Consider the following 23,906-nt stretch of genomic DNA (forward strand, 5'->3'; position numbering starts at 1 on the left):
GCGTCGGGTAGCGGCAACGTACGAAGAAAGGTCGCTGCATCTGCCAAAAAGGCGTCCTCTCTCACCACGCCATCCAACGCCCCTGGAACGGCTGCCATTGAGCGTGTACGCATCCAGGTCAAGAAGCGCTCATGCGCCTCCACAACCCCGTGCAGTCGCACTAAAAGTACGCGAGCGACGTACGGCGCCGTTGCCTCCTGCTTGGAAGCGGTAGAAGCAGAGCTGCAGCTCTTTGACTGCCCCATACAAAGTACGCGTCGTACACTGGTCGCCAACTCTGCCGTGCTCATCTCCTCGACGCACGGGGAGACATCAGTATCGACCGTGATGGCGACATGGGCTAGATGAAACACGTGTAGAATGCTGAGTGGCAACCAGTTTGCGTCGCCGGCGTCGCCAGTGGTGGCGCTTGCAGATTCCACACATTTTGGTCCACAGTTACCGACGGCAGTCGGTGTCGTCAAGAGCACCTTCGGCGCTTTATCGCAAGTCGCGCGTGAGTCTGCGGCGGCGGAGCACAACTGGAAAAACGGCATCGGGCGAGTCTGTGACGTCGGTTCGGGGCTACCGTCAGTGCCGCGACGGCTCGCCCATGCGTACACGAATGGGAAAAAGAGGACGAGTGGACGCAAGAGGGCAAGATGGTTTCGAGCCTTGTGTCGAGAGGCTGAGTAGCGCAAGCTGCCGATGTCTGGGTGACCGTGTTCATGAACATGCTTGAACGTGTGACGGTACGTCTACATGCGCAAAGGTGTGCGGGTGTACTGCACAGCAATGTGAGCCAACGACCAATGGCACAGCGCATGCAGGGAGGCAAATCAGTCGAGAACGAGCGTATAGGGCACGAGAGCGTCTGAGAGAGGGCGAGGCAAGGGCGAAGATGAAACACAAGAAGTCTGCGTGGAGGCGCCGACAGAGAAAGCGAGGCTTGCCGTGTGTGTATGCGCAGCATCATCCCGTTTTTCGTCTTCTGCTCATGCTCGTGTCCGACGATAGAAAGGAAGAGACGATTTGTGAGTTTGGGGAGCGGGGAGGCGCTTTACGAGACAGCGCCAACAGTAACGAAGGTAGCATCGCGGTGCGCTCGGCTCCACGACGCTGCCCTGCTCAGCGTGCCATCAGGGTGAGATCTTGAAAGATCATCCTCTGCCCTCCCCCCCCCTTGCATTGGTACGCCACCCGTATGCACTCCAACAAGAAGAGTCCGAGAACGCGTGGAAGTTTGAGGGGTGTATGCACACATACACCGCAACACGTGTTAGTGCTAAGCTTATCCTTTACGTCTCCTGCTTATTGCCCCTGAGTCCTGATTCGGCGTACGTCTGTGTGTGCACCTTTCCATTATTGTCGTGTTGGAGGCCACGGCCGCAGTAATGGCGGTGGGTCTGGTTCTCGGTGCTGCGCAAGAAAAGACGGCGGCAGCAGCAACGATAATGCGCTCGTATGCACAAGAAACTAAAAAAAAAAAGATAGAAGCCTGGTGAGGGTGGGGGGAGGACACTTACTGGACAACGATCTGTGCGTGTGTGCGTTTGTGCACGAGCATCGGCGCGTGTGCTGTGCGCATGGCGCGCGCCAACGTGTGTTGTGAGAGAAGCAGAAAAGAAGCGACAACAGAAGAGGCGAAAGTGTTTAAGTACACAAGACAGAAGAAGTCGCAGGAATGGCTCGGCACTACACAACGCAAAACAAGAACAACGACAACAACGGGCAACAAGAAACATCACCGCAAGGAAGACAGAGATGGAGAGGGGCCAAGATCGGGGTTGTGCTAGTGGAGCGGCGGGGCGATTGCTTTTTCCCTTTTCCTTCGTTTATGCTTACATATATATATATATATGTATGCGTGCGTGCCTGCGCGCGCGCGTGTGTGTGTGTGTGTGTAGGCGCATACTTTATTTTGTTTTGGGTTGTTTGTTAGTGTTTCTTCAGAAATCGCCGCGTGCAGAGACAGGAGAAAGAAACGAAAGGTCACCAGCTCCGTCAAGAGTAGCGGAAAACAGAGGAAAGAAGACTTCGGAACAAAAAAATTTACAAATTTTCGGAAAAGGGGGAAAAAAATAAAGCAGCACGCGACAAACAACAACAAGGGGAGTACGACAGCCCTCGCCCAAAACGGCAGCACAGATGAGCTTAGAAGCCGATCGGGGCAATGGCTGGGGTGACAATACGACTACCACTTGCGAACGGACCGGCAAGGTAGACGGAACCGCCTGCCACCATTCCCGGGTACATGCCTTGAGCATAGCCGGCACCGCTTTCGCGTTGCCTCATCGCGTAGCCGCCGCCCACTCTGTTCATGTATGGGCCGTAGTCGGCACCACCAACCATCGGAGCCGAGGCTGCAACCGAACTCGCGGCTGACGCCCCCTGCTGCTCTTGCGCAAGAACCATCTGGTGGTAGTACATGGACTGCATGGCTTGCTGCTGCTGCACGCTCAGCGCAACCGCCGAGAGTCGCAGCATGTCGTACGCTTCCTTGGCTGCTGGGGCGTTCGCGTACGCCACCTTCAGCTTCTTGCCGCCAATCTCGAACCGGTTCAAGCAGGACACGGCATAGGTAGCGGAGAAGAAGAAGTAGTACTTCACAAACCCGTAGCCGCGACTCTCGCCAGTGATTTTGTCGTAGATAATCTTAACACTCTCGATCCTGCCAAACTGACCAAACAGCTCGTACACCTGCGCCTCATTCATCAGCGGTGGAAGGTAGTTGACGATCAAGTTGCGCAGCGCCTCAGGGTCGAACGCGCAGCGGCCAGACGTGCTGCCCTCACCCGCGACAGGGGAAGCGTCCGGCTCGGGCTTGCTCTGCTGCGCCGGGGTAGAGGGGGCGGTCCCGTTCTGCGCGAACGACATGTTTTGCTGTAGAGTCCTTGTCGATGTCTGTGGCTGCGTATTCTGCTGCGGTGTGTCTGTCTGTCTGTGTGTGTGTGTTTGTGTGCGTGTGTGCGTGTGCGTGCGTGCGTTTATGTGTGTCTGACGCACCGAGTAGCGCAGAGAAGCGAAACTACGAGAGAGAGAGAGAGAGAGAGAGACGAAGAGGAAGAGGAACGCTCAAGATGAAGAAACACCACAAGAGACAAACAAAACAACGATAAGTTTACGTCTTCGAGGGGAGAGGGAGGAGGGGGTGTGGCACGGCGCTGCGACAGATGTGCACCCACGGTGATCGGTCACCACACAGCGCAACCGAAAGAGAGACACACACACAAAGAAATTGGCGGACGCTGTATGCACGCGTGCGGTGGTGAACGGTTACAGAGGCAGACGAAAAGCGGACGCGCAAGGAAATGACACGAAGAGATCGGGGATCACACACAACCGCGGCAATGCACAGGTCGAAAAGAGAAAATTGCGAGCACGGAGAACAATGTGGCGAGGACTGACGAGGAGGACGAAACAGACGAACAATAAAGAGGTGATGAGGCTAAGACGGGGGTGGGAGTGGGGGCAGAAGAAGATGATGGGCGAAGGTAAGCAAGATAAGACCACTAAAGCTATAAATATACACTCACAAAACCCGAAAGGAGTAAATAAATGCAGTAAAGGACGAAAAGAGAACACAAAAGGCAGCAAGCAAACACAAGCCAACTGTCAGCTGAGAAGAGCACCTTAAAAAAGAGAAGATCGTCAGTCACGCACGCGGCGATGTCAACAACACTGTTCCACAGATATATATATATATATGTGCGCCTCGTTCTTTGTGTTAGTGTTCGGCGGCAAGAGCTGTTGGTCTCCCTCACACGCCCTCTCTCCTTGCAGTCTTTTTATTTTTGCTTGTTATTTTTTTTTCGCCTGCTTACGTTATCGGCTCACTTCGTATGTGCGTGTCTGTGTGTGTCGGTGTGTGTGTGTGCGTGTGTGTGTGATTCTCCTTGTTGGATGTACGAGCACCCCGTCAGCGATCAACAAAAACAAAAGAGAGAAGAGTAATACCAAGCCGAAGAGCAACGGGGGAGGGGCCCAAGAAATCACCCGAAAGGAACCAATAAAACGGCAACCAAAGGAAACGCGAAGGAGACGGAAAGAGGAGTGCGCCAGAGAAGAGGAGGAGGAAAGAAAACGACACGGACAACCCCAAAAAAAACAAAAGAGAGGAGAGAGGAGAGAGAGTCTAAAGATGCCAAACAACAAGAGGAGTCGAAAACTACACGAAAAAAAAAGACAATGAAACTTGTTTTGTGTACACGATAAACCGGTGCTGCTGCTGCTGCTGCTGCTGTTTTTGTTGTTGCTCGCCGGCTTTCTTGTGTTGAAGGGCGAAAAGTGGAAGTGGAAGAAGAGGAGGAGGCGACGGCGGCGCGGCGTCTTTTGTTTTTGCTTTGTCTGTTGTTTCTAGTCCGCTGGTGTGCGTCGGCGATCGTCCGCTGCTGGTCGTTGCCAGCCGTTTCCTGTCGTTCAAGTGAGCCGGCACGGCGAAACGGAAGCAATGAAAAAAGAAGAGATCAGAAGACCGCGAAGAGCCGACCGTGCGAACCACGCATACCAGCCGATATCGAAAGCGCGAGAGCAAATATAGAGATAGATGTATATTTACGTGTGCGTGCGTGTACGTATATATATATATGTATATGTATATGTATATATATCATGTAAGAAAGGGGGTATGCTGGCCAATCTCCAGCTGAAGATGGTTGATCTGCTGGAAGAGGGAACGATGATGATGAGTGTGAAACAGGGGAGGTAGCGGGGGGGGGGTTGTCGCTCCTCTGCACGCGCGTGGGTCGCACAACCTGATGTTCTCGTGTTTGCTTGCGTACGTCTTCTTTTTTTTCCGCTAGTAAGGTTTCTGTGTGGGTGTATGTATTAGGTAAGACCAGCCACTTGAGGTGAGGCGCACCAAAAATAAAACGAAAAAAGAGGGCAACGAGAGCGCAGCACAGACTTCTCGATGGATTCCAGTACACGTGTGTGTGTGCGTGTGTGTGTGTGTGTGTGTGTGTGTGTGTGTTGATGCGTCCTTTGCATACAATGCAGTCAATTTTGCTGCTTGATTTTAATTTCCTTTTCTTTTGCCAAGTCGATTCAGTTGTTGGCGCTTCGGCTCCGATGGCTGCACCGGTGGCGCGTGCGTGCGTGATGGGGCAGAGCGCAACGACAAGCACCACACACACACAAAGTCTGTAAAGAGTTTGTGGGAAGATGTCGGCGAGGGCGGAAGACCGTCGAATCCCAACGAGTGGCGTCGAGCGTGAGATGAAGCTGGAAGAAAAAAAGGTGGGGAGCAAAAATCGCCTTCTTGTTTTCGGTTCTTCGTTTGCTTGTTCGGGTTGCGATGGAGCCTCTCTTGGGTGGACGGAAACAGCGAGAGTGAGCGAGAGAAACAGACGGGGAAGGGGGGCGGAGGGGTGTCACACTAGCTAGCTAGCCAAGTGAATACTGGGGGGAGGGTTGGTTGATGAGAGCGCTAAAGCTGAAAATGTGCGTAGTAGACATGAGTAGGAGAAGTGCTTGTGGGTGTTGATAGATGTGGGCGCGGTGTATCAGTGGAATCACAGGAGGAGCCAGCAACAGGCAGCGAGAGGAGGAGGCCCACGAAAGAGTTCAAGGCCGTGCTGAAGCCAGCCGCTCAGAAGCAGGGAGAGGTGCACATGTTGCCTGAGTGCATGTGTATGTGTGCATGTGCGTGGGCGCGCTTGGAGGAGATGGTGGCAGCCGCTAGGCACACAGAGAAAGCGGAAAGACGGCACCTGTGTGCGCGCACGCTGTCACCATGGGCACACGCACACGCAGAACCGAAGTCCCTCAGGCACCTGTGCCAAAGGAAAAGAGAGCACACGAGGGAGTGCAGTGGCTCTCCTGTTCGGCCGCGACATAAGCCTGTGGTGGGTCCACAGCCGTCTTCTCGTCACTGGCGGCTCTTTACTTCTATTTTCGCAAGAGAGCGCTGCAGAACACGGTGGTCGTTAGATGGAACAAAGAAGGAAGGCGAGAGAGAAGGCATCAACGGTAGAGAGGGAAGGATGGCATGCGCAGCGGCACCTTCCCAAGTCTCTTCCCACTCGCCCCTCCCCACACACATATACACACGTACACAGAGAGAGAGTCAGTGGCAGGCAAGACCCACAGAGGGAAGAGGGAGGGATGCTAGAAGGAGAGATGAAGAGCGATGGTGCCGTCAACGAGCCTCAAGCACCGCCCACGCCACAAGAACATGCACCGCCTCACGTCAGCACGCACCGCACTCACAGCGTCAGGCGCGCTCGGCGACACAGTGGCGCACTCCAACAGCCCGAGCAAGCACTGGAAAAGTAGAGCGGAGGAGGTGAGGGGCCTTATCAGTGTTCTGTCTTTCCGCCACACACACACACACACAAACACACGCACGCACGCACACCCCACCCTCTCCTCTGACCGCACCTCTTTTCCTACACACGCGAGAGGAATCTAGCGAGTTCAAGCTCAAGTAGCGCGGCTGGTGGGGGGAGGGGATGGGAGAGAGATTCATCATCATCTCAACAACCTGCACTCACGACGTGCCGGCGCCTACCTGCGGTGTGCCGACGAGCCCCACGAGGTCGCAGAAGAGCTTGTTCTTGGACACCTTCGCGAAAGTGCCCTCAACAGCAACCTGGCCCTTGTCCAGCACGAGTATGTGGTCCGCCTTTCGGATCATGCTCAACTTGTGTGCGAACATGAGCACCGTGTGCTGCCGCTTCGAGTCCTTCGACTCCTCGATCAGGCGCGAGATGGCGTCGTGCACCACCACCTCACTCTCGCTGTCGAGCGCAGACGTCGCCTCGTCTAGGATGGTGATACGCGGATGGCGCATGAGGGCACGCGCGATGGCGATGCGCTGCTTCTGCCCGCCAGACAGGCTGCGGCCGCTCTCGCCAACGAACGTGTCGTACCCGTCCGGCAGCGCGGAAATGAAGTCGTGCGCGTTGGCCTTGCGGGCCGCCTCGACGACGGCAGCGTAGAGCCAGCGATCGATCGGGTCATCCCAGTTGCGGCCTGGAGCGCCGTAGGCGATGTTCTGTGCGATGGACCCGCCAAACAGCACCGGCTCCTGCCCAACGTAGCCAATATGCTCGTGCAGCCACTGTGAGCTGATGTCTCTGAGGTCGTGCTCGCCAAGCTGCACCAAGCCGGCTGTCGGCTCGTATAGCTTCAGCAGCAGCATGGCCAAGGACGACTTGCCGGAGCCGCTGCTGCCAACAACGCAAGTGCAGCGGGACGGCTCGATGGTGAGGCTCATGTTTCTGTAGATGAGCGCCTCCGGCCGCGTAGGGTAGGCGAAGGACACGTCCTTGAAAGTCACGCGCCAGTTGCACGTGATCGGCGTCAACTGTTTGCATGTTGTGTGCGTCTGCCGCAATGCCTCGGCCTTGTCCAGGATGTCAAAGAGTCGCAGCGAGGCGCCGTAGCCCTTATTAATCTCGGTGGCCAGATTCGTCAACCCCATTAGCCCAATGCCGCAGTACACCGTATAGAGCATGAAGGAGAAGAGAACGCCAGGGGTCAGATGGCCGGAGGTGACGAGCATCGAGCCGGCCCACATGATACAGTACATGGCGCCATACCCCACCGTCTGCAGTGAAGCGACGTAGACGGAGTTCCAGCGCACCATGCGCATGCTGAGATCGAAGACACGCTGGACGCCCTTGTCGTACCAGGACTCCTCTTGCGCCTCAGTGCCGAAGGACTTCACGGTGCGGATGTTTGACAGCCGCTCCTCGGCGACGGTGCCCATGTCGGCCAGGGCATCCTGCATATTGTGCTGCAGCTTGCGAATGTAACGGCCGTACGAGCCGGCGAAGATGGCCACCGGCGGTATCATACACACGATCACGCTCGTCAGCAACGGTGAGTAGTAGAGCATCACGCTGATGCTGCCGATCGTCTGCAGCAGATTCTTGCTGCCGTTTGTCACCGCCTCTGTCAGGGAGCTGCCCACGACGTTGCAGTCCATGGACAGTCGTTGCACGAGCGCGCCGGTGCGGTTCTCTGTGGAGTCGAAAAACGCTGCCGGCTGACGCAAGATGCCGCTGTACAAGGCGCGGCGCAGCTTCGCGATGATGTTCTCGCCCGCGTAGCCGATGCAGTACAACCGCAGGTAGTTGCCCGTCGCACAGAGACTGAACCAACCCAGCAGCTGCATCGACGTGCCGAGCGGCATCTGCCCTCTGCTTGCTTGGTCGATGAGTGCGCCAAAGCCGGCGGGAATGGCGAGTGTCGCTGCACTGTAGATGCACACCCCCACCACGGCGCCGGCAATGTACGGCGCCTGGTCCCGCGCAGAACGCACATAGCGGGCAAAGGAGCCCTTCCGCGTTGCCGGCTCTGTCACATAGATCAGCCCTTTGCTTGCCTTGGGCCGTTGCGCCGGCGTCGCGTTGCCGTAGTCAGTGCGCAGACGGATGTCGGAGGCGAGCCGCCGCACACTCGTCAAGGCGGTACACGAGACGGGCTGCCAAGCAAGCCGCGAGGAGCTCCGCATCTCTGAGGTGAAGCAGGGCGAGGAGAAAGAAGGAGAGAGGGCAGAAAATATGTGATGAAAGTAAGAGGAGGCGCGCAGGAGGGCTCAGAGAGCAAAGAAATAAGGGAGAGCGGCAGAGAGATGTCGGTTAGTTCGTCTGTGTGTGTATGTCTGTGTGTTTGTGTGTGTGTGTGTGTGTGTGTGTGTGTGTATGCCTGTGAACAAAAGCATGTGAGCGACTGAGAAACAGAGATTCGCGAAGACGGACGCTGGCAGAAGACGCCGAAGAGAGATCGACCTCTGCTGCTCTGATGAGTGCGGTGGCTCAAAGAGGGGGAAGCACTATGCAAGCCGCGTGGGGGCTGGGGGTGGGGTGGGGGTGCACCAAGTGGATCCTTTCCGCCGTCAGCAATGTGGCAATAATGGCCAGACGACAGAGACGAGAAAGAGAGGAGAAAGAGTACGTGCACGGCACAGAGGATGAAAAAAAAAATGTAGTTGTGCACCAATGAGAGTGGCGGAGGAGGCTGAAGGCGCGAAGGCTTGTCCGCGACAGCATGCAACGTTCTTTTTTGTTTTGCCTTTCTTTAGCGAACGCTTGCGCCCGCGTCACGCGCACATCATTGAAAAGGCTTGACCTCTCTGCCACCACCACCGCCACCACCACCCCCCCCCCCTCGCGCATACACAGAACAACAGAGCCATTCGAGATAAGGCGTATTCTCGAAAGGCGAAGCACAGGGGAAGGAGCAGAAAAGGAGGAGCTGCGAATGCCCCCAGCCCCATCTCGCCAACCTCGTATCTGCGGCTGCTCTCCGCTTCCCTGACAAGGTCATCTGCAGAGAGTCCGTGCCCGAGAGAGCGCGCGTGTGGGACGATCAATCTGCCCTTTTCGCCCCGTCTTCATCACCAGCATCCGACACGGTACCTGCCTGGCGTGGCCCGACCAACCGCAGTCAAGAACTCACGTCGGGTTGCCGATGAAGAGTACCACAAAACAAACGAGTGCACGCCGCTCGCTTCCTTTCGGTTCAGCTTGTTTTGTGTTTCGAGGATGCATGCCTCTGCCTTCTTTGTGGTTTGTTTGTTTGGAAGGGGAGAGGAGGAAGGGTAGGGGGCCTGCTTTCTTTTTTTTGGGGGGAGGGGGGGGGATGGGGGGATGGTTGGGTAGGGGGGGGGGGGGTAGATCAGGGGAGGGGTTTTAATCAAGCACGGTATGTGCGTACTCCAGTATTTCCTTTCCCTCTCCACCCCTCTCTCTCTCTCTCGTGAACATCAAACACGGAAAACAAATGGGAACAAACCAACAAGAAGTCCCACGACGGCACAACAACAAAAACGAAAAGAAAACAACACCACAAAATGAAAAAAGGAAACATTGAAATCGCAGAGAATCGGCCTCTCACTAGAATACACGCACACTCACGCACACACACACACACACATATACATGCATACACATACACACACACACACACGCACAAGCACGCACAGACACACAGAGACCGATAGACAGAAGAACAAAAAAAGACGAAGACGTGAGAAAGGTCGGATGCAGTGAAGCGCTTTCGTTTTCGTTTGTTTTGTTTTCATTCTGAGCTTAAACAGTTACATACATTTTAGCTTCTTTGTCCACCTTAGCTCACCGAAGTCCGTGCTGCCAGTTTCATTGGCGCCCTTGGTTACTGTGCAGTCTTGACCTTCGTTCTTCCTCTGCGTCCTGTCGCCGCGTGCCTTGACATCTGCGCACCTTCCAGGTGTTTTTTTTTTGGTGTGTGTGTGTGTGCTCGTGCGAACCCGTGTGCAGGTGTGTTTACATACTTCTGTGTTGATGTCCGAGAGAATGCGGGTCACTGGGGGGTGGTGGTACGGTTTTTTCGTACTTGAGCCCTCTCTACTCTCTCTTTTGCCCCCGCTCTCTCCGTGTGTGCGCGCATGTATACGCCACGCCCTTAATCTCTCTCTCTGAGTATGTGTATGCGTGTATGTGTATGCGTGTATGTGTAGTGTGTGTGTGTGTGTTGAACCACTTGACCAGTGTCGCACATGCGCGCTCCCTTTTCGCGTCCCCGTCTCTCCCGCTCGCGCCTCCACTCCTCTTCGTGGGCAAGTGGGTGTATCGTAAGCACGCTTTCCTCCGCCATGACGGTTGTGCGTGCGTGCGTGCGCTGGTGAGTCGATGCGAATGAGCGAGCAAGACGAGAAAGGGAAGAGACTCTCCCCCTCCCTCCCCTCACCACCTTCACGCAACTCTCTCTCCCCTAAAAACTCCTCTGTCGACAGCGTTCGCCTCGCGTGGGAAGCTGGAAAACAGAGCAAGAGAAGCGCGTGGCTGCATTGCAGTATGTCGAGGTCATCGAGCCAGCACTCGTCAAAAACAAAATCAAAAAAACAGGAGGTGTAAAGTGGAACACCGTCAAGATGCAAAAAAACTGCGCATTCATATATGGAAAACGTCAGCACACGCGGCGCCACACACACGCATACACACACAAACACACACATGGACTCGCTGTAGGAGTCAGAGAAGGAGTAACAGAACGATACCATGCAGGGTACGGCATATCAAGACGGCGACAGAAACATGGAAAGAGGGAGAGCATTAGAATGGAAAAAAAAGAGGAAAAATAAGTTCCTTGAGACACACACGCAGACACACACAAAGTGAGCAAAGTACTGCCAATCGTCCCACCGTGGCGATCGCCTGGTAAACAACAACAAAAAAAAAGAGCGCACACTTATAGACTTGCAGGCAAGCATAGGGAGAGAGAGAGAGAGCGAGACGTCCGTTTGGCTGCATTTTTTCCGCGTCGTTGAGAAGGCGGACATACCAAAAACGAGAAGATACTGAGGACAAAGGAGAGGTGAGAGAACGTGAAAAGAGGAGATGAGGTCTCCCAGATAGCCGTGCACACACACACACACACACACACACTTGCAGACAGACACAGATACAGAGGCAGAAACAGAGAGAAAGCCCAACAACACAAAAAAAACGAGAAACCCACAAACTAAACACATACACACACACACACACGCAAACGAAAAAGAGAAAAAGAGAGACACACTCGGGGTGTGGGGGGTGTAGACGACACAGTCGGCACTAGTGTGTGTGTGTGTGTGTGTGTGTGTGTGCGTGTTTTCGAGGGTCAAGCGGGATAAAAAATAAAGAGACAGCCGACGATGGAAGGCTGAGATCGGGATTTTTTTTTTGCTTTCTGTTCATTGGGCTGCATGTCGAGATGATGGTCTGCGTGAGAGAAAATGTGCGTGCGTGTGTGTGTGTGTGTGTGTATGTGTATTCGGCGGACATCTATGGTCGTAGAGTGGACATCAGACAAACGCAAACACACACACACGTATATCTATATATGTATATGTATATACACAAAAAAGATAAAAATTCGCACGTCTCCCTCAGATCGCTTTCATATCTCTTTTTCTTTTCGTTGTTCGGTCTTTTCCTGAAATTCGTGCTTGCTTGCTTGCTCGCTTGTGCGTGCGTGTGTGTGTGTGTGTGTGTGTGTGTGTGTGTGTGTGTGTGTTCCACTATTGCTCTGCGTTCTCGTCTTCTCTTTCTCTCTCTCTCTGTGCTTTTTCCCTCGTCGGTCACGTTTCTCTCTGTGTTGTCCCTTGCTAAAGAAACAAGCGCACACATACACATGCGCACATGCATCTGCGCACACACACACAGGGACGACGCAACAGATGCAGAAGCATCGACGCAGTCAACCGTCCAGCCCGTGCGCGCATCCGGAGAGGGGCATGAGGGCAGCATACTGAAGAAAGAGTCAGTCACAGCCTCTCGAACAGTACCTGCCAGACACCGCCGTTATCCGATTACTGCTACCCGCTCGACTGATTCGCCACCATTTTCTCTTCTTTCGACGTCGGCACCAGGCCAATAGACACGGGAGAAAAAGAGTGCGGCAGTAAGACAACATGTACACAGCGTCGTGCAGACACGCACGGGCGCATACCACACAAGCTCACATTCAAATACGCACGTAGTCCCTTTATCTTGCGCAGCCATGCATAATCACACGCATACACATACTGAAGAGCAGCGCATGTATCCAGACCACTCAACCACGCAGATTCGCTCCTTTTTCTTGAGCAAGAGCACACACACAAGCACACAGGTGTGCACACGCGTACACACACAGACGTACAGTCACGAAGAATCAGGCGCAGACGTGTTGGCAGGCCTACACACACTTACTTACATGCGCGCAGAGGCAGGAACCGCGTACATGTAAGTGTGTGTACTTGTAGATCCCCCCGTGTCTCTTCCGTTTTTGTCGGAAATATGCCTGGATGGCCTTGATCGGGTATGTACGTGTGTGTGTGTGTGCAGAGGTGAGCGAGAGGAAGGCGGTCCGCGTGGAAAGGGTGGAAGTCAAGTGGCCAGTTGCTCAAGGGATAACAACAAACACAAGAGGAAGAGGGGATACGGTACACTGTGAAGCAACACGAAAAGAGAAAAAATCCCCTACAGACTCCAACAGCACATCGCCGCGAGCTCTTCACGTCCTCGACAATACAGACAGACAGACTCACACGCACACATGAATCACGACTGCTCGTGGCTCCTCGTCCTCCCTTGATGGGTATTACATATGTTGGTTGCATCCGTACCCTTGCCCTTCGCTTGTTTCGCTGGACTCTCGCTCTCTCGCGCTCTCGCGCTCTCTTGCTCCATATCGCCGTTCCATGTCTTTTTTTCCTTTCGCCCTTCCCGGAAACGGCGAAGGGGGGGGGCTTCCTCGCCACTGTAGCGTAGGTATATCCCTCTCTCAAGGCTCACACTCTTCATATATATATATACTTTTTTTTTTTCGTTAGGGAGGGGGGATTCTTCCGTCCTTATCGATGCGTCTTCTCGGGTCTGCCCCGAAATATGTGTGAGGAAGTACGCGCGTATAAACACGATGTCGAGTGTATGCGTATGCGGATGTGTATGGGCGGAGAAGCAAACAGATGATAGAGGCTCACTCTCGAGCGCGCATTGCGGCACACACACAAACTCACGCGCGCACACGCACGCATATAGATAGAGAGAGAGTGAGGCAAGTAAACCATACAAGTCCAGCACACACAAACAAAAAGAAAACAGAAAACGCATGCGGCCGAAGAATCCTACGACGAAACAACAAAAAAGGGGGTGGAAAGAGGGGGGAAACCAACAAACAATAAAGCATACATATATATATATATATGTATATGTATACCAAAGGAACGGAAGGAGGGAGAGGGAGAGAGGGAGGGAGAGAGGGAGGGAGAGGGGCGTGCAAGCAACGAGCGGGGAAAACGAGGCGGAGGCAAACGAAGCGCACCTCTCGCCCCGCCTTTCGTCTTCCTTTTTTTCTTTGTTTGGCTGGTTGGTTGTTTTCGAACAGGAAAAGGGAGAGAAAACGTGTGTGTGTGTGTGTGTGTGTCTGTCTGTGTGTGTGTCTGTCTGTGTGTGTGTGTCTGTCTGTGTGTCTGTGTGCGAAGAGAGAGCAAGAGACAGTAGAAAAAAATGCCACAAGCACACACCACATCAAAAAAAGGGGGAGGGGGAATAAACGGCAAGACCGTACGCAGACACGCGCTCAAGCATTGACCCACTCACGCATACACACACGCACACACACTTACACACACACACAGACACACACACACACACGCGAGCCCAGATGAGCATGGACGATCGAGAGAGAGAGGAAGGAGAGACGGTACCGGTGGCGATGGTGGTAGTGGCGGTAATGGTTTTGCGATACGAAACCACACAAAGAAACCGAAGAGATAAAAGACTTAATAAGACGGGGAAGAACACATAAATGGAAACCATGAAGAAACAGAAACACACACACACACACATACACAACACATACATAAGTGAGGGAAGCGAACAAAACGCCCACGCACACGTGGGCGCAACATAAACACACACGCACGCACACAAGAAGAAACATAAAAAGACCCCACACGTTCATGTCGAAGTAACAAACCAAAGGAGAGGAGGAAATAAGGCAAACGGCGAGAGAAAGGGAGGGAAGGGGAGGGCAGCGAGAGGAGCAACAACAAAGAGAGGGGGCGCACCACGGACAAGAGCGAGAGAAGAGGAGAGGCAGCCCAACAACAACACAAAATAAAATAAAACGAGAGAGAGAGCGCGGGCCAAGGAGAGGAGGCGGAAGAGAAGGAAACCTCGACAGCCGTAAGGCGGTGACGCCGGCGAGGGACAAAATGAAGGAGCGACGCTGGGCGGTGGTGGAGCTGAGCGATACAGTCATCCCTTGCTTATTACTCCACTTCTCTCCTTGTTTTCTTGCCCTTCTCCCGCTCTGCTGTGGTGGCGGTGAGATACGCGCTCATGCGGGCAGCGCATTCACGCACGCGCACAGCGAGTGCGGCGGGAGATGCAAAGAAAGTGTCCAGAGAGAGGGGGAGAAAAAGATGACAAGAGGAGCACACATGGAGTCCATGGGATGGGGTGAGGGTGGAGAACCGCCTCACATACGTGAGAAAGAGAGGGGAAAACAACAGAAACAACAAGGAAACCAAAACAAAAAGGTGTGTCGAAATAAGAGGTGCCCAGGGCACCCCAAATGCATCTTGCACGATGTGTTGTTGCATGCTGATCCAGTCGGGGGTGCGTAAGAGGGAATGCCAGTTGGGCATACATGTAGCGGCTAGGTTGTGTGTGTGTGTGTGTGTGTGTGTGTGTGTGTGTGTGTGTGTGTGTGTGTGTTTATGCAAGGTGAGGCACGCATACACATACGTCGCAGTCGACGCCAGCGTGATCCTTCTTTTTCTTCTCTCTCTGGCGCGGCATCGCATGAGTGTCGCGGGAGAGTCTTCGAGAGAACTGATGAGGCACAGCGAAAAACGGGGCGAGGGGTGGGAGAGACAGACGAGATAGAGCGCCAGCACTGAGAGAGAAGCGAGGGTTCAAAAAGATAATCCCGGACCGTCAGGAGAGCCCGACGTGCGCCCCCTCCTTCGTCTCTCGGCCTCGCCCTCGCCTTCTCGCTTCAGAACATGTACTCCTCGCCTCTGCGTCTCGCACAGATGTCCCTTCCGGGACCTCCTCACCGGCTGCAGCTACTGCACGCAGTGTGCGCCATAGCACTTTCCGTTTTTTTTTCTCTCCACTTTTCACGTGTTTTCATCGCCGCAGTTTAGCGTGTGATGCCATTCTTGTGCGCAAGGAGGACGACGGCCAAGCACGGAAGGGGCTGGGTCGTCCAAGTGACCTGTTTTCGCATTCTTCGTGTCTCCATCAGCGCATCCACGTTTCGGTGTGTGCGAGGAGGCAGAGGAGGACGAGCCGGTGCCCTTGACACCGCTCTCGCACTCTTCCACCTCCCTCCCATCCCCTCCTCTGTGCTCAGTGTCGCTGGCGCGCTCAGCGCTGCTGGTAGCGTCCACGACCGCCGCGGCCGCGACGGAAGCCGCGCATGCTGCTCACCATCTCCGGCCCGAAGGTCTCGGTGTCCGCCTTGCGCATTTCGGCGCGGTTCATGTTGTTCTTCTCCTTCTGGTCGCACGAGATGGTGTCGAAGAAGCTGCTCTTGTCGTAGGCCTTGGCGTGAGATTTGGCATCCTCCTTGGCCTTCTCGAACTCGCTCTTCTTCTTCTCGAACTCCTCGCGGCACTTGGCAAAATCGAAATCTCCCTCGAACTTCTCCGTTGCGCCGATGTCAGCGGGCTTGAAGTCCTGGCCAGTGTGGTAGTCGCGGTAGTTGCGGCGGTAGTTACCCGATCCGCCGCGACCGCCATAGCCGCCGCGGTGATTGCGGTTGCTGTTGCTGTTGTTGCTGCCGCCGCCGTTATTGTTATTGTAGCGACCGGCGCCGTAGCCACCACGGCGCCCGCCACCGCCACCGCGGCTGTACGGCTGAGCCTCGTCGTAGAAGGAGCGGCTGCCACGAGTGGCAGCGCTGCTCGCCGCCGTCGCCGAAGCTGCAGGTGCCGCGGCTGCGGCGCGTCCTCCACGACCGCGCGCTGGGGCGTGCACCTCCACAATAGCAGGGTCGCGCGCCTGCGGGGAGCTGCTGTCGCGGAAGACCGTCAGGTCCTTGATATCGGAACCGCGGAACACGATGAATTCGAACAGCTGCTCCGTCGGCGGCACCTCTTCCACGCCGCCGCCCTTGCGGCCCTCGGTACCGTAGATGCGCACATTCGACAGGCTCACGGTGTTTTCCTCAGTGTTGATAGAGTGCAGTTTACCCTCATAGCGGATCTCACTCTTGCTGATGAGGTTGATCACGTCGCCTACGGAGTTCTGCATTTTTTTTTCGTTTGCCTTTTAGCTGCTGTAATGCGGCGCTTGCGAGGTAGAGAAAGGTGGCGGGTGGATGGGGGTAGTGGCCAAAGTGCGAGTATTCCTACGAGGTGTGATGATGATCAACTCACATGTTATGTGAGATGTGGTGCCGATGTGTGTGTGTGTGGGGGGGGGGGGGGGGGCAGAGGCGGAGGGACAGATGGACAGATGGACACAAGAGGGGTGAAGAAAACGGCTTTGTGTGAAAGGGCAGAGGAACAAAGCACAAAAGAAAAACAAAAACGAAATCTTAACTACGGAAGCGCAGATATATATATATATATAGAGAGAGAGAGAGAAACCGAGGCAGTGTTGGTAAGAAAAGGTGAGAGTGAGAGAGCTGATCCATAGGCGGCGTTGTGAATGCGCGTGTGTATGTTGATGGAGAGTCGGTGGAGTGGAGAGGCGGGACGAGGTGCGGGGAGCCCGCGTACACGTGAAACATCGAGGTAGAGAAAAGGGGGCGGATAGAAGGGGCAGGGAGAGACAAGGAGAGGCAGTCAAGCACAGCGCTCGAGGCACTGCAGCAAGAACAGATGCATGCACACATACACACGCGCATCTTGTCTGTTTCCATTTCTGTCTGTATTCGTACCCTCAGTGAATGAGGGGGTGAGAGGAGAATACAATGAACTGCATGAAGGGGAGAACACGGGGTAGAGGGGGGGGGGGATGCGGAGGGACAGCGGGGCGCGCCACTACCGCTCCCATTCCTCTACTTGGCCTTTCATGCTCCGCTGTGTTGTTGACCTCGGTGAGTCTCATCATCACCCTCGTAAGAACCGAAAGAAAGGACGTTCGATGGCCGCACACCCACCCCAAAAAAAAAAAGGAGAACTCCCCTTGCCTTTAAGGGCGGCGGCAGTTATCGCTATGTCACGCGCACACAGACACGCATAAAACATTGCTGAAGGCGACTTCCGCCGCCTGAAGCGACGGCGAAATGATCACTTCGCGGTTGAGAACGCATAAGCGCCCTTGTCGCAGCGCTGCATACTCCCACCACGGAGTCGTCATGGGGCAACGGGGGTTGGGTGTGGCTTCACATAGTATACATGTGCGTGAGATGTCGAGCCCTCCTCGACACAGAAAGAGAGAAGCGAGAAGGAACAAGTCGAGGAGAGCACCGCCAACTGCGAGCAAAGCAGTGGCACGGATTAGAGGAGGGGGAACGATCGCTGGAGAGCTTGGGGTAGGCCGCTGCGGGCAGGAAAAGGGTGGCGCCACATCTCGCAACGAGCGGCACAGCCCGTGGTTGCTAAAGAAAAAGGAGAGCATCTTCCGCAGCTCAGCAGGCCTCAGCGCCGCCGAGAGGCACCGCCGTGGCACGCGCAGCCCGCAAAACCGCCATACAGTCTGACTCCGACAACTTCTGGAAGAGGAGCAGTTGAAACATCGATTCGCCGAGCGCCGCCTGAACTGCCTCCGTTACCCGCAGCCACAACGCGGCAGAGGAGGTGCAGTCGCCGCCGGCACCACTGACTGCCTGCAGCCTCGACACACCGCCGAAATCCATATGCTGGCGCTGCATCTCCGCAGCAGCGCGCACAATGAACTGCAGGGCGTGGCAGCAGTCGACCACGGTGGCCGTGTCGCCGTGCGCCGCCAAGCGCAGGTGCTTGAGAAAGCTCAAATGCCCACTACGCTGCGACACGAGACGCAGCAGCAGCTCGCGCCTCTGGCGTGTCATGGGGCGCGAGATGAGAAGCAGCGCTGTCGTGCGACCGCACGAGAGCTGCTGGCGCTGACGCCGCAGGCGCTCCTGCTGAACGTTGGCGTCCTCCTGATCGCTGTGGATGACGTACTCATCGTCGTCAACCGCGTCGAGACAACGCGTCAAGATATCCTGCGTGAAGTGCAGGTTCTTCGCGGCCAGGCTCAGCAGCTGGCACCCCTCGACTTGGAGCGCCATGTCCTGGTCGGCGAGGGCGAGCTGGAAGAGTGTATCGAGGTACTCGCTACGACTAAGGGAACGCAGGAGAGGGTCGCATGCAGAGGAGCTACCAGGCGGTTCACCGGCTGTCATTCCCGCAAAGCTGCACGTCTTCACTGCACAGTCCATGCCAACGATGGGCACGTAGTCAACACCGGCCTCCAGAACCGCCTCTGCGCAGTCGCCGAGGTAAAACTGAGCGTAATGGTGCTGCTCCCTCTGTAGCTGCAAGGCGCGGATAGCGCGAGCGGTATGCAGCACCACTACTTCAGACACGCGCCGCGACCCCGCCGAGCTCGTCGCATCGGTGGCCGTCGACTCTTGCGCCGGTTTCACCGCGTCTGCGAGCACACGCAGCAGCCCCGTCTGAATTCTGCTCGCCAGCCGTGGATGACCTTGACCAAGCACAGCCAGCAGCTCCGTCAGCGGCGCGGCGACCAGCACATCTGTTTCGCGCTGCAGAGTACGCAACACATGCAGCAGGCCCTCCTTGTCACCCACCATCTCGCGATACACGCGACCTGCGTTCACAACATGCAAGAGCAGCAGAGTTATAGCTCGCCGCTCCTGCACGAGCAGAGCCGGCGCCGGGGAGCTGGCAGCAGCAGCGGCAGCACCACCACTAGCTGTCAGTGGGGTCGACAACGGCAGCGGTGGGCTCGCTGTTGTCTCCAGGCAGTGGGTGAGAGTCGCGGCCCCGCCGCCTTCCACGAACTGGAGGAGAAAGCGAGAACCGCGCAGAAAGATCGTGATCGCCTCGACCTGCGCCAGAAGCTCTGACGAGGGCGCCGCAGAGGCCGACGTCCCTGCCTCGGATGATCCGTTAGCGGAGGCGTTTGTGCTGAAGTCTAGTGCCGTCGTGGACAGGGGGGGAGCAGAAGCGGCCCCGCTCTTCGCGGCGGTCTTTTGCATCGCACTAACGGCAGTAGCAGCAGCAGCAGCTTTCATAGACGCGGCGGCCGCCGAGGACACAGCGTCGGACACCCACGTGCCGTAGCGCAGCTTCCACCAAGACGTGATACGGGTAAGCAACAAGGGAGCAGCGTCGCCGAGGTCCTCCTCCAACGCGTTGCTGTTGCTCGCACTGTGCAGCGCCTTCAGCGCCTCCAGCATGCTCACGCGCTGAGCAGCGCAATCGCTGTCCCACACGCTGAGCCATGCGGCCGCACGACGACCGCGCAGCTGGGGAGCCGCAGCTGCTGCCCTCCACTTTGCGCGCAGTCTACGCTGTGCTCGCTGCTTCGCTGCCGCATCAACCGCCGTCGGATGTGCAACGGCAGGTCGCATATTGGAAGAAGGCGAGAAAGCCGCAGCTGTGGATGTCCTCTGTGACACCCCTCGGCGTGAGTTGGCCGCACCGCCGGCATGCGCCGCTTGTGTACCTGTCATAGCTGTCAGACTGTAACGCGCCGACGGCGGAAGTGAGGTGAGGTGCGAGGCCACGCTGCAGAGGGAGACCGAGATGCCGAGGAGGAGCGGAGGCAAGGGCGGGAGACGAAATGTGCGCTTCACATGTGGCCGGGCAGGGATGTGCGGAAGCCCAAGACACGCGCATGCATGTGCTGGGAGACGGAGAGATACGGCAAAAGAGGGCAGCGAGCGAGCGCGTGAGTGGGGATGCGCGCGAGGGGAGGAAAGAGGAGCGGCGCCTAGAGAACGCCAGAGGCCGAGGCCGAGGACATGCAAGTGAGAGAGGAGGAGGAGAACTCATCAGCATGCGCACTCGCATTCGCAGCCGGCGGGGGCACAGATGCGATGGCAAGGCGCGGCAAGGATGGATCAAGTGGCGCGGAAGCGCGTTACACGTCTGCAGTACAGCATGCCGCCTGTAGCAATAACGGAAGGACAAGAGAGGGTGGCGAGGGGAGCAAGGTCGAACAGCCCTCTCTCCCTGCTCACTATCAGCACTTTATGGCTCTCACACCATAAGCTGAGCCGCCCCCATCCCCGCCCCCTCTCTCTATCTGCTGCGACCACTCGCCCAACGAGCTGCGAAAACTTCGCCCACGGAGCAGACGCCGCTGCATGGACTCCACCTTCGCTCTCTTCTTGCGTTTAGGTGCGATGATGGTGGCTCATCCGGCGCCGTCTTTTTTCTCCTCTGCAGCAGGCGATATGGTGGAAGGGGGCAGCGCTGATGTGCGCTGCCGCCGTCACCATCACCTACAGACCCAACGAGAAGATCCAGCTTAGAGGAAAAGGTACGGAAGAAAGCAAAGAGAGGGACAAGAAACGAAAGCACTCCGTCAAACAGAGCTAAGCAACAATGCAGACGCAACAACCGCATGTGCAACAGAAAGGCAACCAACCAACACATCGGCACCACTACAAGACACCGCGCTGACGCTCAGGCGTTCGATCAGACAGACGTGCACACAAACACACACACTCGCACGCACGCACGCGCATGCGTGCGTGTCCGGCAGAGAGTCAGATGTTCTTCTCTCTTTGCGTCTCAGCGCGTTGCCGCACGGATGGAGCGGTTCATGGGACGCAGCACAAGCCTCATGACGAGCACAGCCACACCAAAGACGATCAGCATCAAGAGGCACACCTGAAACTCAATTAAGCGGCGCTTGGACTTGGGGAGCAGCTGGAATTGCAAGCGCTGACGATCCGTCTGGCTGCTGTGCGCCTTGAGATAATATGGCGAGTCTGGATCCTTCAAGATCTCGTAGGCTTGGAAGACACGGTCTACCATCTTGGCATCAGGGTACTTCCCGTTGGGGCCGTACTTGGCCTTCGCCTTTTCAAAGGCAGCATCGATGTCCTCCACTGTGCTGTCCGACGGCAGGTCAAGCACCTCCAGCGGGTCAAACTGCGAAAGGAAGGCCTCCTGCTCACGCTTGCCCGGCATCTGCGCGTACTGAGTGCGCCGTTGCTCACCCAGCGCGGAGACGGCGACACCAGTGGCATGAACTGCGCCGGTCGACGCTGCAAACTGCACCTGGCGGCGAGACGACACGCTGCGAAGTGCTGCTCCAAGAAGAAGAGGCCGCACCCTCACCGACACAGGGCCGCGGTGCAGCACTATTGCACACGAACGCATCTTGCTCTAGGGTTTTGTTTATCCGCCTGCACGGGTGCGCATGCGTTCACTGAGCTGAGCGGCTGCGTCCAGAACTGACCGACAAATCGGAATGCGGTGAGGCAAGAACGAGGGAAGGAAACAAAAAGACGGCAGTGCATACACACAGACACAGACACAGACACAGAGAGAAAGAGAGAGAGAGACGACGCGCGAGTCTTGGCAGAACTGCCGATGAGCTGCGCACGTGCTAGAGCGAATGCCAAGACTCGGCCGTTGCGGTAGGAACGTGAGGCGAGAACAACGCGACGCACCGGAGAGGGGAGTTACCTGTGCCAGGAACCCGATGTAGCCGCGTAGCCGCGTGCGCCTTTTCGGGGGAGGGGAGGGGGGGGGGGGGGCTGCATATGTGTCCATGCGCGTACCCCACCATATGGAGGAAGCAGAGCATGAGCCGTCAAGCACACGTGATGCTGCTGCGACTGCTGCTGCGTTTCCTCAGCGACAAGGGTATCGCGTGCTAACGCACGCGCTCGCAGAGGCTCATACATACATAGGGAGACACGCACATGCACACTAGCAAAGGAGGGCAAAGATATGCTCATCAACGCGGCCGTACACTCGCGAAGGCCTTCAGCAACAAGCAGCAATGTGTACCGCCGTCATCAAGCCCACGTGCAGTAGAAGTCATGGGCAGGCGAAGAGAACGAAAAGGGAGAAGAGAACCGACAGCGACAACACCGAACAGCGAGCCACCAGGAAAAAAAATGCAACCTGTAAGAGAAACAAAGGCGAATCCACATCGGCACCGCCATCGTTGCTATCCTTGACATCGTCGAGAGCGGTCAGAGCAAGATAAGGGCGCTGAATGGCTGAGGAACGGGAGACAGCGCGAGCGCGTGCAGCCCGTGGGGGAAAAGGTGATTCGGTACACGCTTCCCTTTGCCCACCACCACTTGCCCCACCCCACACCCTCACGCGTTGTACAGGATGGTGGGCCGACGGCCATCGGAGAGCTCCAAACTCACAAGCTCCTCGTCGAAGAGCTCGATGAACTCCTCGTTGTCGGCGCGGCTCTTGTTTCCGGCGAAGCGGCGGTACTCCTCGAGGATGGAGACGAGATTCCATCCCTGAAGCTTGCGTAGACACCCACACACAATGCCGGAGCGGTAGCGTCCCTTGGAGCAGGTGATGAGCAGCGGATAGTACTGCGGGTCTAGCAGGATGTGCAGGATGCTGACGACGACCGCCTCGGAGAGGGTCATGAGGCCGTGCAGCTTGCCCTCGTAGGACGGCGCCGCTGCCTCAAAGCTGCCACTGCCGCCGCCGTTGTCGCGCGGTCCATTGGTGGGGAAGTAGAGCGGCGCCGGGATGTGCACTGGCGAGAATTTGGAGCCATTCTGGCGGTCGCCGACGTTTTCTTGCAGGAAACGCACGGCATTCGATGTGCCCGCAGTGGCGGTGCCGGTAGACGTGGCAGGCCAGCTCTGGCCCCCAGTGGGGGCGCCGCGTTCCTCCTTTATGCCCTCTCCGTTGCCATCCGGCCAGCCGTCGCCTTCGACTTGACTGGCGTTGCCATTGCCCAGCGGGTCCATGTACGGGCGGTTGCCGTCGGCACCGCTGCAGCTGGCCGTGGTGCCTTCGCGACCCTCCTTCTTAATCTTGCCAGCATTGCTCACATTCGCGTTCGCGGGTCCACTGGACAAGACACCTATCGTGTTCCCACGCGTGACGTCGTCGACTGCGGTGATGAGTGTGTACGCCTGCGCCGCACCCCGGAACGTGCTGCAAGCCTGTGATTCGCTCACGAGAGGGCAGAAGATCGTAACCCCAGACTCCTGCAGCCAGTGCACAAAGGCTTCGTCGTGGATGTCCGTGAGCAGGATGCATGTGCGCAGCCCCAGAGATGCGAGAAAGCCGTAGTGGCGCGGCTCTGGCGCACCACAGCGGAAGATGCCCTCCTCCACATAGCCAAAGTTGGGTGGAATGACCTTCATTACTATACTCCCGTTCCACGCCTCTGGTAGGCGTCAGGGTGAGCGCACGGATATATCGGTGCGTGTACGCGTATCGCTTGCCTCGTGCAGGGTCGAGCGAAGCGAAACAGAAAAGGGGCGCAGCAGGGCAACACCGCCGAAAGAGAAGGAGGGGGATGGGAATGGAGCACACGAAAAGAAATGTCGAAGAATGTACAGAGAAACGCCGCCGA

General features: G+C 56.5%; 7 protein-coding genes across 7 annotated transcripts in view; all 7 read right to left on the bottom strand.

The window, feature by feature from the left end:
• LMJF_25_0510 (hypothetical protein) overlaps nucleotides 1-536 on the bottom strand; it is a gene marked incomplete at both ends in the record, with an annotated part of 1,695 nt that extends 1,159 nt beyond the window's left edge. The window contains one exon of the mRNA XM_001683752.1: nucleotides 1-536. This exon is cut by the window's left edge and continues 1,159 nt beyond it. Within this exon, the coding sequence (XP_001683804.1) occupies nucleotides 1-536 (536 nt within the window).
• A 1,597-nt stretch (nucleotides 537-2,133) lies between these two features.
• Nucleotides 2,134-2,856, bottom strand: LMJF_25_0520 (putative RNA-binding protein; the record flags this gene model as incomplete). The annotated part of the gene is made up of 1 exon (XM_001683753.1): nucleotides 2,134-2,856. One exon carries the CDS (start codon nucleotides 2,854-2,856, stop codon nucleotides 2,134-2,136), a length of 723 nt encoding a protein of 240 aa, XP_001683805.1.
• Nucleotides 2,857-6,469: 3,613 nt separating this feature from the next.
• On the bottom strand, nucleotides 6,470-8,440 carry ABCB1 (putative ATP-binding cassette protein subfamily B,member 1; the record flags this gene model as incomplete). The annotated part of the gene is made up of 1 exon (XM_001683754.1): nucleotides 6,470-8,440. One exon carries the CDS (start codon nucleotides 8,438-8,440, stop codon nucleotides 6,470-6,472), a length of 1,971 nt encoding a protein of 656 aa, XP_001683806.1.
• Nucleotides 8,441-15,812: 7,372 nt separating this feature from the next.
• Nucleotides 15,813-16,700, bottom strand: LMJF_25_0540 (uncharacterized protein; the record flags this gene model as incomplete). The annotated part of the gene is made up of 1 exon (XM_001683755.1): nucleotides 15,813-16,700. The coding sequence occupies one exon, from the start codon at nucleotides 16,698-16,700 to the stop codon at nucleotides 15,813-15,815; it is 888 nt and encodes a 295-aa protein (XP_001683807.1).
• A 1,324-nt stretch (nucleotides 16,701-18,024) lies between these two features.
• On the bottom strand, nucleotides 18,025-20,058 carry LMJF_25_0550 (conserved hypothetical protein; the record flags this gene model as incomplete). The annotated part of the gene is made up of 1 exon (XM_001683756.1): nucleotides 18,025-20,058. One exon carries the CDS (start codon nucleotides 20,056-20,058, stop codon nucleotides 18,025-18,027), a length of 2,034 nt encoding a protein of 677 aa, XP_001683808.1.
• Nucleotides 20,059-21,124: 1,066 nt separating this feature from the next.
• Nucleotides 21,125-21,718, bottom strand: LMJF_25_0560 (conserved hypothetical protein; the record flags this gene model as incomplete). Its single annotated transcript, XM_001683757.1, has 1 exon — nucleotides 21,125-21,718. One exon carries the CDS (start codon nucleotides 21,716-21,718, stop codon nucleotides 21,125-21,127), a length of 594 nt encoding a protein of 197 aa, XP_001683809.1.
• A 953-nt stretch (nucleotides 21,719-22,671) lies between these two features.
• On the bottom strand, nucleotides 22,672-23,694 carry LMJF_25_0570 (conserved hypothetical protein; the record flags this gene model as incomplete). The annotated part of the gene is made up of 1 exon (XM_001683758.1): nucleotides 22,672-23,694. One exon carries the CDS (start codon nucleotides 23,692-23,694, stop codon nucleotides 22,672-22,674), a length of 1,023 nt encoding a protein of 340 aa, XP_001683810.1.
• Nucleotides 23,695-23,906: the final 212 nt, after the last annotated feature.

Source organism: Leishmania major, chromosome 25 (genome assembly GCF_000002725.2).
Source record: "Leishmania major strain Friedlin complete genome, chromosome 25".
Taxonomy (NCBI): Eukaryota; Euglenozoa; class Kinetoplastea; order Trypanosomatida; family Trypanosomatidae; genus Leishmania; species Leishmania major.